Source organism: Drosophila montana, unplaced genomic scaffold (assembly GCF_035044405.1).
Source record: "Drosophila montana isolate Dmon_TW-CO22-7 unplaced genomic scaffold, ASM3504440v1 contig_3733_1, whole genome shotgun sequence".
Lineage (NCBI taxonomy): Eukaryota > Metazoa > Arthropoda > Insecta > Diptera > Drosophilidae > Drosophila > Drosophila montana.
Window position 1 is genome coordinate 7,014,093 of NW_026998620.1, and position 25,444 is coordinate 7,039,536.

The 25,444-nt window shown below is 39.5% G+C and overlaps 6 protein-coding genes across 10 annotated transcripts; 5 read left to right on the forward strand and 1 right to left on the reverse strand.

The window, feature by feature from the left end:
• Cpr92A (Cuticular protein 92A) lies at window positions 1–1,433 on the reverse strand. Its single transcript, XM_064693919.1, has 3 exons — window positions 1,294–1,433; window positions 959–1,100; window positions 1–899 (listed from the first exon to the last, which is right to left on the reverse strand). Exons 1-3 carry the CDS (start codon window positions 1,300–1,302, stop codon window positions 355–357), a joined length of 696 nt encoding a protein of 231 aa, XP_064549989.1. The 5' UTR covers window positions 1,303–1,433; the 3' UTR covers window positions 1–354.
• A 1,816-nt stretch (window positions 1,434–3,249) lies between these two features.
• LOC135436220 (organic cation transporter protein-like) lies at window positions 3,250–6,096 on the forward strand. 2 transcript variants are annotated; one of them, XM_064693757.1, is made up of 7 exons: window positions 3,250–3,443; window positions 3,494–3,680; window positions 3,740–3,998; window positions 4,072–4,489; window positions 4,548–5,054; window positions 5,123–5,202; window positions 5,633–6,096. In XM_064693757.1, the coding sequence occupies exons 1-7, from the start codon at window positions 3,319–3,321 to the stop codon at window positions 5,689–5,691; spliced, it is 1,635 nt and encodes a 544-aa protein (XP_064549827.1). In that variant the 5' UTR covers window positions 3,250–3,318; the 3' UTR covers window positions 5,692–6,096. The 2 variants fall into 2 exon arrangements, with proteins under 2 accessions (XP_064549827.1, XP_064549826.1); XM_064693756.1 differs by having other exon boundaries at window positions 3,251–3,435.
• A 2,145-nt stretch (window positions 6,097–8,241) lies between these two features.
• On the forward strand, window positions 8,242–15,103 carry LOC135436244 (organic cation transporter-like protein). Of its 4 annotated transcripts, XM_064693791.1 has the most exons (7): window positions 8,242–8,537; window positions 10,306–10,654; window positions 10,720–11,120; window positions 11,180–11,585; window positions 11,649–11,878; window positions 12,722–13,086; window positions 15,082–15,103. In XM_064693791.1, exons 2-7 carry the CDS (start codon window positions 10,509–10,511, stop codon window positions 15,082–15,084), a joined length of 1,551 nt encoding a protein of 516 aa, XP_064549861.1. In that variant the 5' UTR covers window positions 8,242–8,537; window positions 10,306–10,508; the 3' UTR covers window positions 15,085–15,103. The 4 variants fall into 4 exon arrangements, with proteins under 4 accessions (XP_064549861.1, XP_064549858.1, XP_064549860.1 ...); XM_064693788.1 differs by lacking the exon at window positions 15,082–15,103 and having other exon boundaries at window positions 8,243–8,537; window positions 12,722–13,531; XM_064693790.1 differs by lacking the exon at window positions 15,082–15,103 and having other exon boundaries at window positions 8,243–8,433; window positions 12,722–13,531.
• An 867-nt stretch (window positions 15,104–15,970) lies between these two features.
• Window positions 15,971–18,034, forward strand: LOC135436243 (organic cation transporter protein). The gene is made up of 6 exons (XM_064693787.1): window positions 15,971–16,191; window positions 16,254–16,419; window positions 16,497–16,755; window positions 16,824–17,235; window positions 17,293–17,799; window positions 17,852–18,034. The coding sequence occupies exons 1-6, from the start codon at window positions 16,049–16,051 to the stop codon at window positions 18,009–18,011; spliced, it is 1,647 nt and encodes a 548-aa protein (XP_064549857.1). The 5' UTR covers window positions 15,971–16,048; the 3' UTR covers window positions 18,012–18,034.
• Window positions 18,035–19,060: 1,026 nt separating this feature from the next.
• On the forward strand, window positions 19,061–21,378 carry LOC135436471 (organic cation transporter-like protein). Its single transcript, XM_064694074.1, has 5 exons — window positions 19,061–19,330; window positions 19,404–19,849; window positions 19,923–20,340; window positions 20,399–20,905; window positions 20,971–21,378. The coding sequence occupies exons 1-5, from the start codon at window positions 19,188–19,190 to the stop codon at window positions 21,095–21,097; spliced, it is 1,641 nt and encodes a 546-aa protein (XP_064550144.1). The 5' UTR covers window positions 19,061–19,187; the 3' UTR covers window positions 21,098–21,378.
• Window positions 21,379–22,987: 1,609 nt separating this feature from the next.
• LOC135437277 (angiopoietin-4-like) lies at window positions 22,988–25,439 on the forward strand. The gene is made up of 3 exons (XM_064695189.1): window positions 22,988–23,100; window positions 23,498–25,232; window positions 25,294–25,439. The coding sequence occupies exons 1-3, from the start codon at window positions 22,995–22,997 to the stop codon at window positions 25,397–25,399; spliced, it is 1,947 nt and encodes a 648-aa protein (XP_064551259.1). The 5' UTR covers window positions 22,988–22,994; the 3' UTR covers window positions 25,400–25,439.
• Window positions 25,440–25,444: the final 5 nt, after the last annotated feature.

The window sequence follows — 25,444 nt, forward strand, 5'->3', positions numbered from 1 at the left end:
TTTAAATTTTTATTATTATTTCAAGTTCAAATACCTTAGCCGCGAAATTAAGCTTCTACTTGAAATATAACATCACATAACCAACATAGTATGTGAACCTATATATTAAGTTAAACTTATGAGATAAGCCCGCGTATTGAGAACAAAATATATGTTTGTATGTACGTAAAACCAACATCCAACGACGAACACAACAATGGATAGAGTAGACCGTTTAGGGAGTAGATGATATGGAGGAAAGCATAAAGTCAAAGAAATAGATGTTAAGAATATAATTGAGCAGTCAAGTCAAAGCAAAGAACAGGAGAAGCTGGAGTGCTAGATCGACTTCTAGTTGCCAAATGCTTGTCGAACTCAGTGGTGATAGTAGGCATGTGGGTCAGCGGCGGGATAGTGTGCGTACGGAGAATGGGCAAGGGCAGGATAGGCGGCTTGGAAGTGTGCGGTGGGCAGGTGAACGGGAGCCACGGGTCCTGGTGCGGGAGCAGGAGCAGGTGCTGGTGCTGGAGCGGGTGCTGGTCCTCCATGATGTAAAGCGCTCAAGGCATATGGATAGGAGAGCAATGGTAGCGAGGGCTTGGGTACTGGCGGCAACGGAGGTGCTGGCGCCGGTCCTGCAACTGGACCATGCGGTCCAGGTGCTGGCCCAGCCAGATGCTTGTAGGCTAGCGGCTCCTTACGCACAACTGCATTGAAGCCATTATGGGGATCGGCTGTGTAGTCAACGGTGCGCTTGGTGCCATCCGGATCCACAACCGAATAGCTGCCCTTGACCACATCGCCATGGCGTGTTTCATGCTGGCTCTTCAGATCGCCGGTGTAGCCATCCTGTATGTCATAGCCAAAGGAGTACTTGGGATCAGCATCGTACGGTTCCGGTGCTGGCTTGGGTGCTGGAGCTGTGCACGAAATAATATCACGTTGCACTTAAATTTCTTCAATGTCTCAATCTACTCACCAGGTGCCAAGTATTGCGGTGGTCCGTGATGTGGACCATAACTTGCATAGGCATGTAAAGGTCCAGCCGGGCCACCATAGTAGGGCCCGGGTCCAATAACGCCTGCATAGGCAATGCCCAGCGCAGCGCTCAGCAGAAATATCTGCAAGAAAGATGATCAGATGATTGTCAATACAACTGGCACTCAAATATCACTCATATAGCTTTATGTTAGTTGGAATTTTATGGACTATCACAAGGTTAATAATTGAAGCAGTAATTCCATCGAGTGGATGCACTCTAGTCAAGTTTAGCTATCATTAACGCACTCCCATTAGAACATTCATTTGGCACACCTTCAGCATTGCACTGCTTAGATGTCCTTGCGCGTCTCTCCACTTGTCGATCCTTTTATTAGCCCAAACACCGAACACCACTTGGAATGTGGTCAACCGACTCTTAAGGCTTGGAGCACAACGACGAGCACACTAGAAGAAGAAACAACAACTGCAAACGCTTCGATGGCGTTCTGGCAATTTATAGTAAAACTGGCGGCAAATGTCGCCTGCTTCACATGGCGGAAAAGACCAAGCGAACAATAAACTAATTGAAGATCAACACTGAGAGACCAGTTAAGAGCCCCAGACTGATCATGCCACATGGCGCGCACCAAAAAACAACAGCAACAACAAAAACAACAATAATATCAACAACAAGTTAGTATATATGTATAATACGAAGACTGGGCAGCCACCTGGCTCTGAATCGAATCGTGTGCCTGGGTTCAACTTTGGCGCTGCCATCCGTCTGCAGCCGTCTTAGAAAGGTTATTCTTCCGCCAAACCATTTAAAGGGACCCGGGGAGACCCGTTCGTTGTTTGCCCTTTCACTTTTGTGTGCCATGTTTGTGATTCGTTTGCTATTTTGCCAATTGTGTGAAAATTTATTTTGCTGCACACACAATTGAAATGTTAATTTATTATCGGCTAGGACTTTGGCCAAGCTTAAAGGCGCGTAATTAGTTGCAGCTATGAGAAAAATGCAAGCGGCAAACGCCAAATCCAATGAAATGGCAGCCGGTAGCAACAACAACAACAACAACAACAACAACTGCGACAACAACAACAACAACAGCAGCAGCAGCATCGTCGCGCATGCACAAAAGGTCAGACAGTCGACAATTAAATTACAACAAACCAAATGTCTGACTCCAGCAGCCGCCGAATAAAGCGAAAGGTCAATTTGCCCACCGCTTAAGCAACGGCACATTTGCGCCCTGACACAGCCACGTTCATGCATAACCAGTCCCCAGTTCCCCGGTTCCCCGGTTGCGCGTACCCAATCCTTTAAGCTCCATGCCAGAACGAATAATGTCATTTGTTTCATGTTCACTTAGTACTCTTAATTTATTGCCGCAAATTTGTTGCAGTCCACAGATATCCAAAGGTATTGACAGCTCCAGCCATTGTGGCAGATATAGCAATAAATCGTGCAAGTTGCCGTTATTCAATACAACATTTGCAACTTGAAGATCGAAACAATTGATCAAAACAATGTCCAATTGTAGATTACTTTTCTTAAGCTTAAGATATAAAATCGCATTCATCATCATCGCATAAATCAGAAGTCTATGAGACGACAGATTTAAAATATAGTTCAATTTGTTTCTATACCCTATTGCCATTAAATAGGTACAAATTTGTATGAATAAACTAAATAGTAAAAATTTAATTTAAAAGTATGCCATCGACAGATTAACGTTATAGCAAACAAAAGATACTATGATAATAATTTAAATTGATATTTTTAAAGTAATCGATATTCTGTGCCAAATGTATTTTCAACCCAAAATATTAATTGGAAAGCAGTTCAAATTCATAGATTCCTTCCACAGACTGTCACATTTAATTAAATATTCGAAAGAGTATTTACTATTCGGTAACGCACAAAAAGCTGTCGATCTGAGTTGGCTGGCGGACTGAGTTGTGTTAGGCAGTAACTGTCACCAAGAAATAAGCGCAACTGGTACTTGAGGTTCTTTCCATTTTTCAATTAGCAATTCGATGTTGACTCGGAAATATATTAAAATATGTTTTATGATGGGCTAGGATAAATTGAATAACTGACTGACTGGATTTTCTGTTAATAGGGCGGCGGATACGAAAGCAGTTGACGGTGGGCAGCAGTCCGAGTTATCAAAGTGGGTCAGCTGTTTTCTTTAGTAAAACATGTGTCATTATTAACGCTTTTTTTTTATGGCATTGCTGCGCTGATTTAGTGTTTAAGCGGCAGCCCTCAACACATTTAGTTAGTCCTCAATTGCAATTTGTGAGTAGATGTCCAAGCGTTGGAAACATGGACTTCAGCACTGTGCTTGAAAAATGCGGAGACTTTGGGCGATTCCAGCATGTGATCTTACTCTTATACGGCTATACGAATATACTCAGCTCCCTGCACTACTTTTCACAAACTCTTATAACATTTACTCCAGAGCATTGGTAAGAAGGTAAGAAACAGCGATTTCGCGGATCGTATTCATTATTTAAATATGCCTAGGTGTTACCATGACGACCTGCAGGATTTGAATGTGTCAGAAGTTCGCTCGATATACGCAAATGTGACAAATAAGTCTTGCACATTATTGGAGGGAGTGGTCAATGGAACGGGTGTTGCAGCTGAGACTGGTCAGTGCCGGGATTGGATATTTAAGCGTGAACAAGGCTACGAAAGTGTCACAACTGAGGTAATTGGGTATTCGGATGCGCCGTAAGCAACAACCTCATCGATTTGAATCAATTGCAGCTCAAATGGGTTTGCGACAAATCGCATCACTCGGCCGTCGGTCAGTCGTTCTTCTTCATTGGCTCAGTTGTGGGCACCGTGATATTTGGAAACCTCTCTGATCGCATTGGTCGCCTGCCAGCACTGCTGCTGGCCACAATAGCAGGAGCATCAGGAGATTTTCTCACCTCGTTTATTTACAGCTTTCCGTTATTTGCGTTTTCACGTTTTGTTTCCGGACTCTCCACCGATACCATGTACTATTTGATGTATATTTTAGGTGAGTTTTGCTTCGCTAACGTGGATATATTTTGTGATCTTGTGGATACTAAAAAACAATTATAACTTTCTAGTCTTCGAGTACCTTAGTCCCAAACAACGCACATTTGGTCTCAACATTATACTCGCCTTCTTTTATTGCTTCGGACTGATGACCTCCCCCTGGGTGGCCATTTGGATTGGCAACTGGCGCCACTACCTCTGGCTAGCTTCGTTGCCCGCCCTCGGGGTGCTCGCCTACCCGCTGTTGATCTGTGAGAGCGCCCAGTGGCTGCTCACCAAGAAGAAATACGATCGCGCCGTGAAATGCCTCAAATGGGTGGCTAAGTTCAATGGGCAACAGGTGGAGGACTCTGTTATCGATGAGTTCGTCAAGCACTATAGCGAAAAGATAACCGAGCAGCAGAAACTGAATTCCCATGAGGACACATTCATGGGAATGTTCAGAACACCGCATCTCCGACGCTGCACACTCTCCTTGCTATTCAAATCGTGAGCTAGTGCCAATAATTCGCAATATCTGATTATGGCAATTTTTTATTCCACACAGTATCATTATTACACTCTCCTACGATGTAATAAACCGCAACATGGAAGGCCTTGGAACCTCGCCATTTAAACTATTCTCTTACACTTCAATCAACTATTTACCAGCCGGTTGCACAATTCTCCTGCTGCAAAACAATATCGGCCGGAAGGGCATGGCCTGTGGCGCGTTGATGGTGGGGGGCATTATCACGACAGTTACCGGCTTTCTAATTGCCTTCATGGACCCTAAGGAGAATGCTCTCCTGCTTGCCATTATGATTGGCTTGGGCCGCTATGGCGTCACGGTGTCCTATGATGCTGAGATCCAATATGCCGCCGAGATAATACCAACCAGCGTGAGAGGGCGTGCTCTCTCCAATATACATGTCGTAGGGCTGGCCTCCAACTCGCTGGTGTTCTATGTGATCTACTTGGCCAAGTTCTATAAGCCATTGCCATCCATCTTCATAAGCTGTTTAATGTTCCTTGGCGCTGCCTTATGTCTTACTCTTCCGGAAACCTTGAACCAGTATGTTTATAGCTTGATTTGTCGTTAATTATGGCATAATTCTCTGTTATATAATTTACAACTTTTAGAAAGCTGCCGGAAAATCTCGCAGAAGCGGAAAGTTTTGTTAAGAACCAGCCTAGCCTTTACTTTCCATGGTTTCGCAAACGTGAGAAAAGTTCGGCAATTACAGTTTAAAGCTTTTAATTTTGCATTTAAAATAAGTATCTAAATATGGTGACTAAGAAATCATAATTTCAAATTTGAAATTTGTTTTGCAACGTGCGGTGTAGATACATACTGTGTATGCATTGTGTGCTGAAAGTCGACTTGTAATTTGCATAAATCTTTTAACTGACAAATACCAAGGATAAACTGATAGACTTTAATATTTTTTTAAAATATTAATAGCTTTCCTCAGGATATTATTATATTTTATATCACGTCAAATTATGTTCCAAATCTTAAATTCAACACTGCTTTCTCAATGTTTCTTCCACTAAAATCTACCTCTGCTTCTTTATTACCTTTATTACCGTAATTATTATTATTATCTAATTCAAAACTTTTTGCTTAATTTTTAAATTCTTTTTTGACAGCTCCCACTAACATCAACATCCACTCTAAAAAAGAGACAGAATCGATAAAACGCCTTTGAAGTATAAGAAATAACGATTACAATCTGAAGATTTGTAACGCTGCCATAACTAATATGTATATATTTATATATATATATATATATATACATATATATAAATGTCCAACTTATCTAGGAAAAGAAACTTCATATAGTTGTAAGCTTTTGTGATGAAAGTGCACGCCAAGACGTGGCTTTGGGAAATTCTACTCGAAAGCATGGAAAATTGAGGGAAAACTTCTATGAAACATTTTGGATACTCATTTCAGTAAATTTTATTTGTGATAAACCGACCCTCCTGCGTGATAATGGGGGGATAATGATTATGTTAACTTAGCATATGCATCACAAAACAATATATACTAGCCCATACCTGCTTGCATTTATATATATTTAGAAGGCTACAAATTAAAGAGTATTATTACATCTATTTTTGTACCAAAACGACAAGTCGGAAAGTAAATATTGAGCAATGGCTCCCGCATCTCAGTAAACAATTTCTTATATTTATCTTAGCTAAATTCTCTGCAAATATAATTATCTTTATATTCCACTCTTTAAACTGTGGCAATATTTAAAGATCTACATTGTGTCGTTGACCGACTCGAGTAAATTTTTGTTTAATATATTTTTAATATTAAATTTGTAGTTTATCGGCTTATGCACAAATAACAGTTATTAATTGCATAGTGGGGATGGAAATTATATAAACGAATCTTATCCCAAACACAGTTCATATTTCACCTACACATGCAAAATATAATGAATGTGAAAATTATATAGAACAGCCACAAATATATGAGTCGCATACAATAATTCAGTATAGAAGCACATTTTTATTTATTTATGAATCGCACTTGTTTCAACATGCATATTATTATTTATAATAACACGAATACAATGATAAAATATTTATCGAATATGTCTTAGCAAGTCAATTACTTTAAGCAATACTTTAAAACCCAGAGCCGAAGCAAACAAAACAAAATAAATTTAAAATTCGACCAATAATAAATCAAAATTCTTGTATATATATATATATAAATACTCTATACTCCTCAGTCATTGTAATATTTTAAACTTTTACACCATGCTTTGAATTCTTAAAACTAAAAAAGATGCTAATTTTTTAACTCAAAAAAACTTCTTAAACAACAAATCCAACAAACAGAATATATTAAAAGAATTAAATAAATTTATTCATAAAAAGCTTAAATATATATACATATATATAAACATATACGATTTTAGACCATTGCATTTTGATGCTTTGATTCCATATCGAATTAAATCCTACACAATGTGTGTACACAGCCCATAATGTCCACTAATACTCTCACTGATAATGTTTCAAATCGCTCAATCAGGGTGAATATCACCATTGTTAGTTGACTTTCCAAATTTAATAAACAGCTCAATCCCTTTAAATACTAGCTCCGCCGACATATCTCCGACCAGTACATTTCGTCTGCGGAATTATGTCGGTTTTTTTCCTGGCGAAACGACAAAACTCCGCCGTTCACTATGGCGGGATTATCTATTTTTAAAGTGACATAATTCTGCGCGGAGATATGTCGTTTATAGATCGACGGAGATTTGACGAAATGAAAATGTAAGATATTATACTTTCCCCCAGTTTCCGCCTGAGAAAAATTTAATTTTGCCCGTACTATCTTGCACTCCACTTCTATTGGAAAATATGTTTAAAGTTCATCAATTAAAAGAACCAAAAGTTGGAATCAACGCTTTCCGACCGTAAGTCATGTCGTGAAATCTTAAAGCCGAAAACTAAACTTTCGTTTATTCAACCCTTGAACCGCATTTTTCATCCAAGAGCGGTGGATATCGCGAAAAGCGAATTAAACAAATATTAAAAAAAAACTCTGCAAATAAATTTGAGGCCGATTCGATGGCTTGCGTGCTCCTTCAGCATAAAGTAACTACAGTGAAAATTTCAGTTTCCAAGCTGTTACTATTTTAGCTGTGCATTGCTCACCAGTCAGTCAGTCAGTCATTCAGTCAGTTAGTCAGTCAGGACAAACAGTTTAATATATAGAGATATTGGAGAGAAATGCTGAAAGTCTCAAATCGATTCTTATCGATATTTTAGAAACGGAACGCGATGTCGACAAAAAATCGTTTAGCGTATGGACTTAGCTTGTCGTCCTAATTAACAATATATAATGTTTATGGCATCGGACATGTCTTCTTCTGCCAGTTACATACATTTGCAGAAAAGCAATATACCCTTTTTTACACATTTTCAGTGGATACACGGTATACAAGTCAGTGGGTGGAAAGCATTGAATTGTCGACTCGACACCGAGCGACACGCACGCACAAATACTCACAGCTACGTCCCGCAGGCCAAGAGCGATATAATAACTGTAAGCGAATCGCATCGCATGCAAAAGCATTTCAAGTCGGAAATCGCATCGCGCAAAATCTATATTTATCTTCCAAAATCACGACCTCCCTCCATATACACCCACATATACAAATTGCAGCTGATTTCGGCTGACAGTAGCAATGCACGGGCCCGGGCAGGCGACATTTCAAACTTGACTTCGGTCTTCTACGGTTCACGTTTTACGTACTCTAGTCGAATTATATACGATTATCACAGTCGCAGCTGTTGGTGGCTGGCCCAAGCGCGGGATCAATTCACCCGGGCCTCAGCTGTTTTAGGATCGTTCGGAAAAAGCTGTTTCTTATCGTCAGCTCGTAATTCGCACAAACAGTCAACGCAATCATTTCGTATTCGTAAGCAGATTCGATAAGTCATCGCAGTCATAATTTTAGTGTAACTCAGTTTTGTGATCATTCAATCATTAAAATCGCATACAAGAACTGAAAAATACATTTCGGTAATTAAAGTGTTTATGTGCTCCGAAAATCTGAATTCAAACGAAAATCATAAATAAGTTCTGCTGATAAAATATATTGTAAATTAATGGACAAAAAACCAAAATTATAAATTAATAACAAGAGTGATCCACTCGGGAGTGCCAGACTAGGAGATACCTGGAACATAGCGACGAGCTGCCGTCTAAATTCCTTCTAAACAACATACTCATCACACATACACGCACACACAATGTGCAGTTTACGTGGCTGTGCTGCTTCTTTCATAATCCCAAATTTTCGAGGCATCCAAATGTGTAATAGACAAAGCGCAATATCATAAATTTAAAATTGAGTTTTTTACAATTTTGGAGAAAAATTCTGGTTCTGTGTATACACGATTCTACTTAATTAATTGTTTGTAGCTCTTGAAAGCTCCGAGATAAGGTTAAAAAAAAAATAATTTCAATACTAATTTTGATCTGCGGAACAATAGGCGGACCTACGTTCCTTTCAGGTCTCTAGCTCTTATAATGTCGATCGACGTCGTCTTGAACAAGATTTCTTTTAACAATTTTCATTTTCTGGATTTAACGATAATGAATATTTCTAGTCTCCAGACTAATAACAAATCTGTTCATATAACCGAAATATTAACAAATTGTCCCAAGGCAGCTGTACAAAATAGCGTCAATTGCTATAATATAGTAGCCAAAACCTAAGAAGCACTATTGGAGTATTTGGACTCACATTTTATAAATTTAATTAGGACAAAAGAAAGCAACCGCTAGATCCTAGAGCTATATAAGTAGTTGCTCAGAGACTCAGAGTCGACTTCCAATTATTGCTGTTTGCAAATACGAATTAATGCCAACTTTCAGCAAGACAGCTTTAAAACAGAAGCTTTGCTGCCGACAGGTATAAACAATATGACGAATTGCACACGACTCATTTAATGACATAAATATACTATTATGCAAAAGTAGTCAACCCAATTTTATCCTCTTAGTTCTGTATTTAATTAAATTTGGGTGTAGATTTAATGCAGAAGAGGAGGGATCCAAGAACGCTCCGTTGAGGGACAACAGTCAAAACTTTATAAGGCAACGCTGCCTCGCCCCAACTTTAATCGTATGAACCCTTAGGTAATCAAGTGTTACATGCTTGTTCCCATCTCGATCCCGCATATTCGAACTCATCATTAGACTTATGAACTTACGATCAATCAAATTATTGACTTATATAATTGACTTGTAATGTAATTTGCAACGTAAACGTAGTTAAATTTTATGCCCTAACAATAAAAAGCAAGTACCATATATTTGTGTATGTAACAAGCAGGAGGAGACATCTATGAATCTATAAAATATAAAGTGTATATACGTGACTATCATTAATATGCGAATTTATCGAGCCATCGATCTCTGGCACTAATAGGGCTGGAGATGCCAAATTCGGTGTGCGGCTATTTTCTCGAAACTAACTACATATACTGTAAGCAAATGATTATCTTACATCAGAACCGAGAACGGGGTACTATCGAAAAGAGTTTTCTTACTAAAATTGATAAATTAAGAAGCTTAACAATGATCAGTATTCAGGTATATATTATCACTTCACACTCGTCTCTAGGCAACATCCTTGAATTAAATAGATCGCCAGCAATTAGTTAAAAGTGAGCTCAAACATAATGATCTTGATTTTCTAGATTGTATCTAACAAACATTAGGCACAACCTGACACTTGTTAAATCTGTCAAACCTAAATTATACATTTTTGTTTTTCATGAAGCTGAGAGGTTCCGGGAATTCAAAGCGCTAATTGACTTTAGTAATTAAACGAATTCCGCGCAACGCAAAAAAGTCCATTTAAATGAAATGAGATGCGATGCACGTGCAACAAGTGCAGCGGCACACTAAGGCCATAGGCTAACGAGGGTCAAGTTCGGAAAAGTCCTTACAACTGGACCGTGGTACAGAAACAAAAATAACACAATGCTGGAGGTGGACAAAATGTTGGAAAAATGCGGCGACTTCAGTCGGCTGCAGGTGATTATGCTGCTACTTTTCAGTGTGATCAATTTACTCTCGGCCATGCATTACTATTCGCAAACGATCATAAGTTTTGTGCCCAAGTACTGGTGTGTATAAAGAACACATATGAATAACATGGCGTGTACTCAACTTATATCAATAATACGCCCAGGTGCGCTGATGGCCTGGACTTGGAAACAGCAGCTCCAGATGTATCCAGTTGCCACCCCCTGAACACCAATGCAACAGGCTCTGAGACCTGCCATAGCTACAACTATGGGACATTCATGGGCTATCAGAGTTTCACCAGCGAAATGAACTGGATATGCGGTGAGGCGTGGAAACTAACTTTGGGCCAGTCCATGTTCTTTGTAGGCTCCGTGGTAGGCACTCTTGTGCTGGGCTACCTGGCAGATATAGTCGGTCGGTTGCCCATACTTATATTGGCGAATCTTATTGCTATGGCGGGCAACCTATTGACCATTTTTGGCACGAGTCTGCCACTTTTTTGTATATTTCGACTCATTGCCGGCTTCGCCACTGACAGCAACTTTTTGATGATGTACATTCTGGGTGAGCACAAGAATTATAACCTTAGCTAATATTTTTTATAATCAACAATTATTTCGCAGTTATGGAATATATGCGTCCCTCATTGCGCACCATTGGCCTGAGTGTCTGCATCGGCGTCTTTTACTGTTTGGGCTCAATGGGCGCGCCCTGGGTGGCGGTGCTCATGGGTAGCTGGCGTGGTTTCCTGCTCGTTACCTCGCTGCCGTTCGCATTGGTGCCGCTGTTCTATTTCATTGTGCCGGAGAGCGTGCAGTGGCTGATATCAAAGCAGAAATACGACAAGGCCATGACCTGTCTGAAGCGTGTGGCCAAGATCAATGGACGCCAACTTGATGATAGCGTCTATGCGCAATTCATTGCGGACTGCAAATTGAGTCAGCAAAATACGAAGACTACGCCGAATCTACTGGACCTCTTCAAGACGACCCGCCTACGCCGTAACACTTTCATACTGTTCTTCAAATCGTGAGTAGACAGCTGGCCCAGCCAACAATCTGTTTCTATGCCCTCATCCGCTCGCCCACACAGCATGGTCATTACCCTCTGCTACGATGCCGTCTCACGAAATGTGCAAGGCCTTGGCATTTCGCCATTTGTCATGTTCTCACTGAGCGCAACCACGATTCTGCCTGCTTGCCTGATACTCATTGCGTTGCAAGATCGCATCGGGCGCAAGGCAATGGCTTCCTCATCGCTCCTCCTCAGTGGCGTTTTCATATCGGTAACGGGCATCGTTCTCTATACCGCCAGTAATCACAGTAAGTCAAAGCTATTTCATCATTTACTTCTTTATTTATATATATGCAAATTTTGTTAAAAAAAAGTATTTAATTTATTGTAATTGTATTTAACTTGTTTTTATCTGTTCTGGGATAAGCTCAAGTTACATACAAAATCTTATTTGAAACGTATATCTCGAGTTTTGGAAAATTCACAAAATTGGTAAATTCTCGGAAATTCGATTGTTTACTTTGTTGTTATACCCTGAACCCACTAAAAATGTATGTAGCAGGCAGAAGGAAACATCTCCATAGCCATGCCCATCTGTCTATCATTGTGAACGCATCGATCTCGGAAAATACAAAGGCTACAGAGTTTAAAATTAAAAATTATATATTCTTCAACACTATACGCAGAACGTTTACCATTATTTTGTCTATATCTCGAGCCATTTCTATTATATGGATAAAAATTGATGGTCACATTTTGTGTTTTACCCATATGTAGCCTCTCGTATAGTATACACCGATCAGGAATATTTCACTTTTTAGATACCTCTGCCCGTTTTCCACAAAATTTGTAAAAAGCTATTGTTCAAAGATGATTGTTCTAGAAATATATTGACAATTTTTTTTTCAACTTGCACTTGTGAATTTGTGTTAGAAATTCGAATAATACATTTAATGAGGTTATTACTTAAGATAATTTCTAGACAATATTTAAAATAAGAGCACTTTATTCAGATATAAAAAAGTCAAAAATACAATGAACATATCAGGTTTCGGCTATACTGTAATGAGTTCTGAGCTTACAGTTTCTTGAAAACTGTGTCAATTGTGTTTTTATTAATTTAAAACATCTTTCCGTATACTCCCCCACAGACACTACATTAGTGGTAACGCTTTCCGTGATTGGGCGCTTTGGTGTCACCGTGGCCTACAACTCGGCCGCCCAGTATGCCACGGAGCTGATACCGACATGTGTGCGTGGCCAGGGCGTGGCTGCTGTGCATGTCATGGGCTATGCGTTCACATTCTTCAGTGCATACATTTTGTACACGCGGACAGTCTTCTCGCCGCTGCCGGAGATCATACTGGGCGTGCTCTCATTGCTGGGCGCCTGCTTGTGCCTGCTGCTGCCGGAGACGCTGCATCGCACGCTGCCCACCTCACTGGAGGAAGGCGAGAAGTTCGGCATTAACGAGCACTGGTACACATTTAGCTGCATGGAGAAACGCTCGCAGTCGGTAATGAAACTCGCTCCGGCACGTGGCAAGTCGCTTTCCGCTTCCACAGATTCCTCCGTTTATTTTTAGGGCAGGTCATATCAACTCTTTTTTATAGAAAATGTTAGCATACTTTTAAGCTCCAACTTAAAGTTGTAAACTAATTAGTTCAAGTAATGAATTACAATCGAAAATAGAATTAGCTTTAGATTAATTAATTATGGTTTGACAACCATTATTGGGCGAACATTAGTGTCAGCCAAAATTTTAATTTGAAGTTTAAATAATTATTTTAAGTCTAAAAATAAATATATATTTTAATAATCAGTTCATGATTGCCCAAAAAATATATGTCAAACCTTTTACCTTAACAAAATGACATTTATCAATTGAAGACCGAGCTGATAAAGATGACTACAAAGTTTAGAAAATTATGTAATATAGTATTAAAGCGTATTAAAAACTACTCTAATAGGGTAATAACTTCTATGGTCATAAGATGAAAGTCTTTTTGATTAATTGGTTGGCATGCCTTAAGAAAATAATTATACTTTTTAGCTTATTGGCCCTCAGTAGTAGAGCTGCTTAATTTTGTGGCCTAGCCCAAGCCTTGTGAAGAATAGATTTTCTGTGCTTCCGTTCATATGGAGGGATGGAGGGACAGCGAGACGAACATTGCACAAAACCAATATACTCGTTATCATCTTGGGAACAGAGTTTAGAAATTAAATATTGTAATTTATGCCAAAAATCGAACAAATTTCGCCGCCTTTGATAACCTGAACAGATCAATCGCTTCTGAAGTGAACAGACGTGTTTTTTTATGCGTTGCGCATTGCTCCTCATTTTCTTTAGAACTTATATTTATAAGAAACATCATCATTTATCCGTTTGCCTTCTCGGGGAGAGTTGTCGCGAGAGTATCGCGAATGCATGTCTTGTGTATTAAACAATTTAACTTCTGAATTTGTGCATTTCTGATTATTGTTTTTGTGCATAGCATAGTTGAGTTCTCTGCCGGTAAGCCGTTCTTAAATACATGTTTTTGCTTACCGAACCGCTTTCGCGACTTCTTTTCAACCCGGTTTATCTTCTTTCTGCGTGTAGCCGCTTTTTGGTGTTGTTGATCAAACTCTAACTAATTACTAAATTCTATATATTTTACGCTTTGCTTGCGTTGTTCTAATTACACTATGCAACAGCATATGACCGCGTTTGATGAAACAAATATTTTTAAATTGAATTCTGTTCCAAAGTGTTTGCCAAAAGCATGTCCCATGTCCATAGTAGAATGTTGTGCATTCAAATTGGTTTGCATTACGGTTGCGACTCTTTTAGGGCGCTTAATGGTGAGATGCCGGCGTTTATGGGACAGACTAGAATTGTCTTAACTGATCTAATCAATTTTTTCCGAAAACTTGATGATCAGCTCACATCCCTCAAATCACTGACCCAAAACTGTTGGATGAATCTCGCAGTGTCTTTCGGCAGCCGGTTACAAGTTTAACGCTCCCTCCTATCTTCGGGCTTGACTTCCACATTTAATTCATGTAGACAATATTGATTCTGTACAGTAGGCTCCATATGAAAAATGTCCCTATTTAAATAATCGTAAAATTATACTTGGTGTAATATATATATATTTACTGGCTTCGCTTCTCTGTCCCAACTAGACTATCGGGAGGTGAAATAACTAAAAGGGTATATTGGTTTTATGCAAGTTTATCTAACAGATAGAAGAAAACTTTTAACATATTAAGTAAATATGTCAATAAGAACGATCTGACAGTATTCTACGAAATCGATAACACCGTCTAGTTTAAAAAAACAAACGTATTTTTAAATGTCCTCGTCCTCCTTTGCGATTCTCATGGCAATCCAATGTACTTTATCTATGCTCTTAATCCTTTTTTTTTAACTATCGTGCACTCTATTTCAACGTCTCTCCCACATTTAATTCCTCGTTCCTTTCCAGTTCTTAGTCTAACCCGCTATCTATACCTTTTCTTCTTTTAGTGATGTGTATGTAAAAGTCTGCCTCCCCTGTCCTGTGTGATTTTTTGGGTAAGTAAATATTTTCATATATATCTACTTATGAATAAGAAAGAAATGAAAGGGATATCTCCCACGAGAATATAAAGCATACATAGCAAGTACACAACTAGGGGCTACCTAAAATAAAAAAAAAAAAAATGAAAATCTTACACCCAATCTTCAGAAATGAACCATTAGAAATTAGATTATTAAAAAAATGGCCCTTTATCAGATTTTCATTTCTACATCATTTTCTTTGTGACTTTTATCATAAGGCATGAAGGTCATAAAAAACATTCTTTTATCATATCAGAATATGGCCGTTTTAAAAATATATAAAGATAATAAGTAAAAATGGTCTAGTCAAAAGTGATTGACTAGGAAGTACCCTTTAGAACTTATCATAAACTTATCAATACGTAATAATTTTTTAAGCTAAATGTATTTTGCAAAATTATAAACGTTAAACCAATTTAAATTGCATCTTATCTTGAATAGCTATGTAAATTTTTGAATAAGTGAGCTTGTGCCCGAATTTTCTTATTACATATTACCTTTTTAGACCCAGTTTGTGAGTTCAGGGTATTAGAATGCATCTTGACAGAAACGTGTTCACCTTTACTTCTTATCAATATATACATATTATATATGAGTGATAATAATAAAAAGAATCCCAACCTGCGGCACGGAAACCCATTCCAGACTTTATTCAGTGGCAACGGCTTGTCGGGTTGCTGTTTGCATAGACTCTACTGTGAATGCTATAAAATATTGCAGGCTATAGATGCTCGTGTAGCTAGCTTTACGTATGATGTATGTATGTATGTACGTGCGCTAACTTATATGTACACTTTTAGGAATACCTGCAGCAATTTTTTGGCAAACGCTCGACAGGCAACGAGCAATGTAGACGTTGTCGATCGCGAGAGCTACCTAGAATTCTGTTGCAATGGACTTCGAGAGTGTGCTAGACAAATGTGGCAGCTTTGGACGCTATCAGTTCGTCTTGCTGGCTCTCTATGGCTATACGAATATACTTTCGTCATTTCATTATTTCTCGCAGACCATCATCAGCTTCACGCCGCCACATAGGTAAAATCTAATATTTATTTTCAATTCTGTAAATGAAATTAAATAATTTTTGTATTTTACAGGTGCGTGCCCGCAGATACACCCGATGTTTACGCATTCGTAAATATCACATCCTCTGAACGATGCAGATACATTGAATGGAATCCTGAGCTGTTAAGAAACCAGGAAACCAAGTGCCAGTCTTGGCAATTTGAGCGCGAAAGCAATTATGAGAGCATTACAACAGAGGTATGTCAGCCCTAGAAGTAGGCTACACTTTTTGGAGTTTCACCAATTACACTCGCATCCCGATCTATTGTGCACAGCTGAAATGGGTCTGCGATGATGCCTACAAATTGGCCGTGGGTCAATCGTTCTTCTTCGTTGGCTCCGTACTGGGCACCATATTCTTTGGCTATCTGGCGGATCGCATTGGCCGACTAAAGGCATGTATGCTGACTACTTTGACGGGTGCCTTCGGAGATTTTATCACATCTTTCGTGCACTCGCTGCCATTCTTCTCGGCTGGCCGTTTTATAGCGGGCCTATCCACGGATACCCAGTACATCCTAATGTACATATTGGGTGGGTCTGACCCCTACAGTTAATTCCTTAGAGAGGTCAATTTCAACACTTTTTTATTATAATTGCAGTATTTGAGTATCTCAATCCCAAACGTCGTACTCTGGGACTCAATATCGTTCTGGCTGTATTCTATTGCGTGGGGCTGATGGTCTCCCCTTGGCTGGCCATTTGGGTGGGCACTTGGCGCCACTATCTGTGGGCTGCCTCATTGCCGGCATTGGGCGTGCTCTGCTATCCGTGCTTGCTCTTCGAGAGCGCCGAGTGGTTGTTGACCAAGCGCCAATTCGATAAGGCAGCGGAGTGTCTGCGCCGCATCGCCAAGTTCAATGGACGTCAGGTGGATGAATATGTGTTTGATGAGTTTATTAAGTTCTATCATGAAAAACTGAACGAGGAGCAGAAAAGCACAACCGATACTTTCATGGGCATGCTGAGGACGCCACGATTGCGCAAATTTACCATCATACTGTTCATTAAGTCGTAAGTTTAGCGAGATCAGAAGTGCTTCCAAAAAAGACTACAACCATTTATCTTCAGCATGATCATCACGGTGGCCTTTGACATACTCAGCCGCAACATGGAGGGCATGGGCACCTCGCCGTTTAAGCTCTTCTCATACACGGGCATCACGTACCTGCCTGCCGGGCTGACCATCATACTGTTCCAGAACTACATCGGTCGCAAGGGCATGGCCTGCGCCTCCTTATTTGTGGGCGCTGTCATTACGGCCTTGACGGGCTATTTGATAGCCAGCCTGAACCCAGCAGAACATTCAATTGTCTTGGCCTTCATGGTGGGCTTGGGCAGATATGGCGGCGTTGTAGCTTACGACGCGGAGGCTCAGTATGCCGCCGAAATTATACCCACTAGTGTGCGCGGTCGAGGCATGTCCAATATACACGTTGTGGGCTATGCATTTGGTTTCTTTAGCTCATATATCATTTTTCTGGGCACTTTTTATAAACCTCTGCCGTCACTTTTTATCAGCTTGCTAATGTTTATTGGCTCCGCCTTGTGTCTGACGCTGCCGGAAACGGTGAAAAAGTAAGTTTTTAATCTGAGTATTATATTCAAATATTTACACAATTCTTTTTAGGAAGCTGCCCCAAACATTGGCGGATGGTGAGACCTTTGGCATAGGCGAAAAATGGTATTACTTTCCCTGCTTCAGTCAAAAGAGGAAGCTGGCCGAGCAGACGATGACTGTTGCGTCTATAGAAAATACTCATAAGACAATTGTAGCCAAACAGTTCTGAAATAAAGTTTATAATTTATGGTATTTATGGTGTTTACTTGGCAACTGCATTTCGTCTCGAACTTTCATTAAGATGGAATCTCCGTGCGTTACGGCGACGTGCTCCTGTTAAGTAGTACTACTTTGGATGGGATTATCCTGTTATTTCAATTAAATTTTATGGCTTAATTGCCCCTATTAAAGTAGTATAAAACAATAAATGCATAAATCTTATATAATCTAAGGGGAAACGTCAGCGTTTACCTGTTGCTTGAGATCAGCAGCATGATTTATACTTATCACGTCAATTATTGCGGATCTGGTACTTTCATGCTAGCCAAATGTTTGACAGGAAGGGGCGTGGGCTTGAGCCAGCGTGTTGGTAGTATATCGCAGTGTCAATAGAATTGTATTCTATACTATATACCTGCACGTATAAGCCGAGCTATAAAGTTGTCAGGCGCCGAATTAAGTCAGCGGTAATTCCTTTGATATGTTTACTGTACAGGCGTGACTTACAGCATCCGACGCAACTAACTGTGGTATAAATCTTAGACTAAGCTTTTTTTGCGACTGCCAGAAATGCTAAGTCCCTTGCCCGCTTGGTCGGCCGAGTTAAATGTCTGATAAGAGAAATGGCGAAATATTCGCTTCTCGAAAAAGCCCCTCAAAACATTTTTTAGGCACCGCATCAACAACGCCATGGCAACAATTACTGGGTCAGTCAGTATTTGACAGTTACAACGCTTCGACTGGTAGGATTACATTAGATCCCAGACTTAGAGGCATTATATTATGTAAAGTAGACAATTAAAAAGAGGACAACGTCTGACTCTTTGGCACTCGCTTTGTCTAAACGTACGAGTACTGTGTTTGTGCAAGTCTCAAAGTATTATAATACAACAAAGATAGCTGAAGTCAATCTTTGGCACTAATTTCGCACCCTAATCTCAGCAGACGCCTACCGGCAGCTATTCTATATAAGGCAGCCACTCGAGATCCGGACATCAAAATACTGCGCGCTTAGCCAGCTGCAACAAGATTTCGTCTTCTGTTGGGCACTGAGCATGTTGTTAACGAGGAGCTCTCAAGTCTTCGATCTGCCCTCCTCTCTAGCTGTTGTATAAAGTGTGTTTTATTTGTAAAAGTAGATGAGGTAAATCTAGCTTACGGATTGCTGCTAGGTGAAATATTAAATATGGATTTCGATCGTGTGCTCGAAAAGTGCGGCAGCTTCGGGCGCTTCCAGTTTGTTATCCTAATATTATACGGCTATACGAATATACTTAGCTCGTTGCATTATTTTTCTCAAACCCTAATTACGTTTACCCCGGAACATTGGTTAGTACAATACTTAAAATAAATATATTATAAATGTTTTGCTAACTCCAAACTGTTTACTTGATCGGTACAGGTGCTCCCATGATGACCTTCATGGTCTCAGTGCAGACTCGATACGCTCAATTTATTCGAATATAACCCAACCCTCGTGCACTTTACTCGACGGCGTGATCAATGGAACGGGCATTGCGGCCGAGGAGGAAACTTGCCAGGATTGGATTTTCGAACGAGAAAGCGGCTACGAAAGCCTTACAACTGAACTGAAGTGGGTCTGCGACAAGTCGCATCAGCCGGCCGTGGGCCAATCCTTCTTCTTTGTGGGCTCTGTGGTAGGCACTATTACATTTGGATATCTTTCCGATCGCATTGGCCGGCTGCCTACCATGTTAATGGCCACTTTAGCTGGCGCTTCTGGGGATTTTATGACCTCGTTTGTGCACACCCTACCTTGGTTTGCATTCTCGAGGTTTGTGTCGGGTCTCTCCACCGATACCATGTACTATTTGATGTATATTTTGGGTGAGTTTTGCTTCGCTAACGTGGATATATTTTGTGATCTTGTGGATACTAAAAAACAGTTTCAACTGTCTAGTGTTCGAGTACCTCAGTCCCAAACGCCGCACCTTTGGTCTCAACATTATACTCGCCTTCTTTTATTGCTTCGGACTGATGACTTCCCCCTGGGTGGCCATTTGGATTGGCAACTGGCGCCACTACCTCTGGCTAGCTTCGTTGCCCGCCCTCGGGGTGCTCGCCTACCCGCTGTTGATCTGTGAGAGCGCCCAGTGGCTGCTCACCAAAAAGAAATACGATCGCGCCGTGAAATGCCTCAAATGGGTGGCTAAGTTCAATGGGCGGCAGGTGGAGGACTCTGTGTTCGACGAGTTTGTCAAGCACTATCGCGAGAAGATGAACGAGGAGCGGAAACTGAATTCCCATGAGGACACGTTTATGGGAATGTTCAGAACTCCACGTCTGCGACGCTTCACCCTGACCTTGCTGCTTAAATCGTAAGCGATTGCATTGCCCATAATTGTCAATTATCAAATATGATATTTATGCCCACAGGGTCATAATCACTCTCTCATACGATGTGATCAACCGGAACATGGAGGGCCTTGGCACCTCCCCCTTTAAACTATTCTCGTTCACATCCATCAACTATTTGCCTGCTGGCTGCACGATTCTGCTGCTTCAAAACATCATCGGCCGAAAGGGAATGGCTTGCGGTGCGCTTCTGGTGGGGGGCATTATCACCACAGTTACCGGCTTTCTAATTGCCTTCATGGACCCTAAGGAGAATGCTCTTCTGCTGGCGATCATGATCGGACTGGGCCGCTACGGATCCACGGTCGCCTACGATGCTGAGATCCAATATGCCGCCGAGATAATACCAACCAGTGTGCGAGGGCGTGCCGTCTCCAATATACATGTCATAGGGCTGGCCTCCAGTTCGCTGGCCTTCTATGTCATATACTTGGCCAAGTTTTATAAGCCACTGCCCTCAATTTTCATAAGTTGCCTTATGTTCTTTGGCGCTGGACTATGTTTGACGCTTCCAGAAACCTTACACAAGTAACTCACTCACACTGATAATCCAAGCAAAATATCTTATATTTTGTATATTTATATTTATCTAGAAAACTACCTGAAAACCTGGCCGACGGGGAACGCTTTGCTATGAACGAGGGCTGCTGGTACTTCCCGTGCTTTAATAAACGTCGCGAAAGTTTGGCCCCCAATGGCGATAATAAGTCTGATGCATAGAACTTTTGTTTAGCTGATGCTGAACTGAAAAGTAAACCGATAAACCTGAAACTGATTAAGCAACTAATTAACCTGATGATGAGCTTAACGTGAAGTTAGTTCCTGTAACTGAATGGTCTGATAAGTATTACTCATGTAGAGAATGCATAGTAATCGGGATTTAGCCGTTAAATTTTACTATACGTACTCGTATTCCACTTAAGCTATGCTGTTTGTAACTAAACTGAACTGAACAAATTAAATATATATACTACATTTCCTTAAAATATAACAATATTTACTGCTAAGCTAAACACTTACTACTTATACCCTGTATACCTACCGGCGCGTTTCTACAATATCTATCGAAATCGATAACACCTCACGTTTTCTGAGCAAATATCGATAAAAAGTTCTTCATGGCCGCACAAATCGAGTTCATTGAAAGTCATCGAAATTTTACTCCCTTTCTACCAAATCGATAATCGATATTAAAGTTTAAGTTGAAGAATGCATCATAAAGAGTTCAGCTTAAGACGTGCTTGTGTCTTGAGAAGTTAGCTAAGCACGGCACGGAATATAAAATACCTACCGAAGAGAGGCATTCGCTTTTCTGTGGGTTGACTTAAATGTAGTAAAGTATATATATGAAGTATGCTTAATGTATATATTTAGATTTGAAAATAAAGAGACGCCAAACATTCTTGTATTTTCTTCGTGTATATTTGTATGAATCTATGTATATGCATAGTTATGCTTGAATGTGCTGATTAGAAAAATGTACAACAATAATTTTGGGCCGCATTTTCGATATTGCATTGCCTCCCCTGGGAAGCATTAATCTACAAAATGAAAAAAAATATTTTAATTGAGAGGGCTGGACCAGTTTCCGTATTATTATACAGTTCAACCTAGATTGTCCGGAACTCCATTAACCGGAAACAACTATTGACTGCGATGCGGAGTAGTGGATTTTATGCCTCCATTAACCCTGATTTAATAGATACTTTAAAATCAACCGCAGACAGAGCATCTCCAACGCTTAAAGCTTAAAATAATATACAATAATATTCAAGTCATTCTCTTAAAATTAAATCAGAGACATGCATATAATGTTTAAGAATGCTGATAAAGAAAATTGACATATGTAACATGTTTAAAGCAATTAAAAACAAATAAGTAAGAGCTCTAGTTTAGGGTGTTCCCGACTAGGGGATACCCTGAAACCTCTTCTAAGAACACCAAATGCAGCTCGCGCTGGTGCTCGTTTGCTTTATTAGTAATAAAAAAAATTTTAAAACATTGCGTTCAAACATACGGACGGACGGACAGACGGACATGGCTAGATCGACTCGGCTATTGATGCTGATCAAGAATATATATATTTTATGTAACATACATTTGCACAAATACATTATACCCTTTTTAACCATTTTCAATGGGTTCAGGGTATAAAAATGCTTTTCAAAATTGACCGACTGGAATATACGCTGTACCCAGCTTTGACCTGCCTTAAGGAATATCCTTTCTTGGTCACACTTATACACAAAGACACCAATGCTGCAATCTGCATTAATACAGTAGCGCCACGCTTCTTCTCCTATTTATTTTTAGCTCCAATTCGTTTTTTAGTTTTTTAAATAACTTTTGTGCTTCTTGTCCAACCATTCCTTTTTTTGTAGAGGGTATACCACGATAACGAGCCTTTACGAATTCCAAGCTCAGTTCCATTTAATCAAGCTGAGTGGGTAGAAGGAGTTTTCGAACGGCGTATTAAACCAAAGTGAAATGTCAGCGAAATATTTCTAAAATGTCTCATTTGCTGATTTTTTTATTATTTTTACCATTTATTTTCGCAAATCTGATAAATACATCAAGTAACTATGTCGCGCGTTCCGAAAACAGTTACCTAAAGCAGATGCCTCGTGATAATAATAGTCAACGCAAATATATTTATAATGATCTAAAAACTATTGCAAAACCGAGATGGAAAAGAAGAACAACAAATGAAAAAAATTTAACAAGTAAGTGACTTATCCGACTAGGATAATAAACCCTCTTCTACCTACCTTCTATATATCTTTATATTCTCAAGTAGACAAAAGACACATTAAAACTGTTCTTAAAATTAGTGGGTACTTCCAATTGATTTATTTATTTGATTAGTATATATTGGAAGAAAGCAGGGAGTTGGCGGGCTGGCGATATCTATAAAATGAAGGATACCCTAGCTCGTTCTGAGATTGACGCGTTCATACATACGGACAAACGTGGCTAGATTCACTCGGCTATTGATACTGATTATAAATATGTAAACAGTTTATAGGAGATGCTTTTTTCTGTCAGTAACATATAATTGCACATTTAAGTCATTTTCAATGGATTTAGTATATAAAAATTAAATCTATTTATCTCACACAGCTTTAAAATACATGAAACTGGAAGAATACAACAAAAAACAATTGGTATATTTGATAGAAATGCTAAAACATAAAATTAAAACAATGAAAAACGTTAAAAAACATTATCGAATCTGTCAAGATAATACAACACAACTCAGCACACAAAAAGCAGCGTTACAAAGGAGTTTAACTGCATGTGATGTCAAAGTTTCCGATCTAAATTTAAATATTAGTTCATTGCAATCTACACTTGACGGAAGAAACAGAAAGATTCGCAGCTTGGAAGATAATTTGACAAATTTACAACATAGCAACAATGAGCTAAAAGAAAATCTTACATTATGTATGATTGAAACTAAAAAGAATACACAACTTAAAGAAGAACAGGAAGTCACAACACAACTCAACATACAAAAAGCGGCGTTACAAAGAAGTTTAACTGCATGTGATGTCAAAGTTTCCGATCTAAATTTAAATATTAGTTCATTGCAATCTACACTTGACGGAAAAAATAGAATGATTCGCAGCTTGGAAGAATTTCAACAGAGTATGAAGACTCAACTGCAAAGCTCTCAAAATAAAATCCGAGTCGCGGAGTCAACTTTAAGCAGCTGTCAATCTTCTTTAAATCTTAGAGATAATCAAGCCGCGGATTGCGACAGGGAAAGAGTATGTCAACATAATTTGACAAATTTACAACATAGCAACAATGAGCTAAAAGAAAATCCTACATTATGTATGATTGAAACTAAAAAGAATACAAAACTTAAAGAAGAACAGGAAGACACAACACAACTCAAAATACAAAAAGCGGCGTTACAAAGAAGTTTAACTGCATGTGATGTCAAAGTTTCCGATCTAAATTTAAATATTAGTTTATTGCAATCTACACTTGACGGAAAAAACAGAAAGATTCGCAGCTTGGAAGATTTCCAGCAGAGTTTGAAGACTCAACTGCAAAGCTCTCAAGATAGATTCAGAGTCGCGGAGTCAACTTTAAGCAGCTGTCAATTTTCTTTAAGTCACAGAGATATTCAAGTCGCAGATTGCAATTCTAACACAAAGAGCAATAATGAAAAGATTCTCGACATGGAAAGAGTATTGCAACATAATTTGACAAATTTGCAACATAGCAACAATGAGCTAAAAGAAAATCTGACTTCATGTATGATTGAAATTGAAAAGAATACAAAACTTAAAGAAGAAAAAGAAGTCAATTGGGGAAGTGCTAAGCCAAGATTAAAAGAAAAATACGACAATTGTCCACCCTTTGGCAACGTAACAGGTGCTATGTTAATATCCGTGCCCAACCAGCAGCCTTTCAAGGTGCCCTGCACCGAAGCCAGTGATAAATATGTCTGGTCAATTATTGAGCGTCGGTTGGACCAACAGCTAAGCTTTAACCGTGGCTGGCAGGAATACCGCGATGGGTTTGGAAACTTTGATCGCGAATTCTTTATAGGACTGGAAAAACTGCATCTGATGACATCGTCAGAACCTCACAAGCTGTTGATACGTTTAACTGGTGGAGCTGAAACTAAAAACGCCATTTACAGCAACTTTAAAATTGGCAGCGAGAATGAGGGCTATCCAATAACATCACTTGGCACATATTCGGGAGACGCTGGCGATGGATTGCGGGAAAGTCTAAATCAAAAGTTTAGCACCTTCGATCGCGATAATGATCAAGTTGACGATGTTAACTGCGCTAAGGATGTGAAAGGAGGCTGGTGGCTTACGGATTGTGGCAAGTCGTAAGTGCATGTTATTCGAATAAAATGCAAATGATTTATCTCTCATTTAATATACCTTTAGAAATCTGAACTTTAATGTTTTTCGAAAAGTGTTCTGGAACGATATGCTGGGTGGTCCAGTTTCTGTAGAAATCCTGATACGGCCATCAGATATTGATTACAATTAATGTGCACTACATTAACTACTACATACAAATAAAAAAAACAAGTTC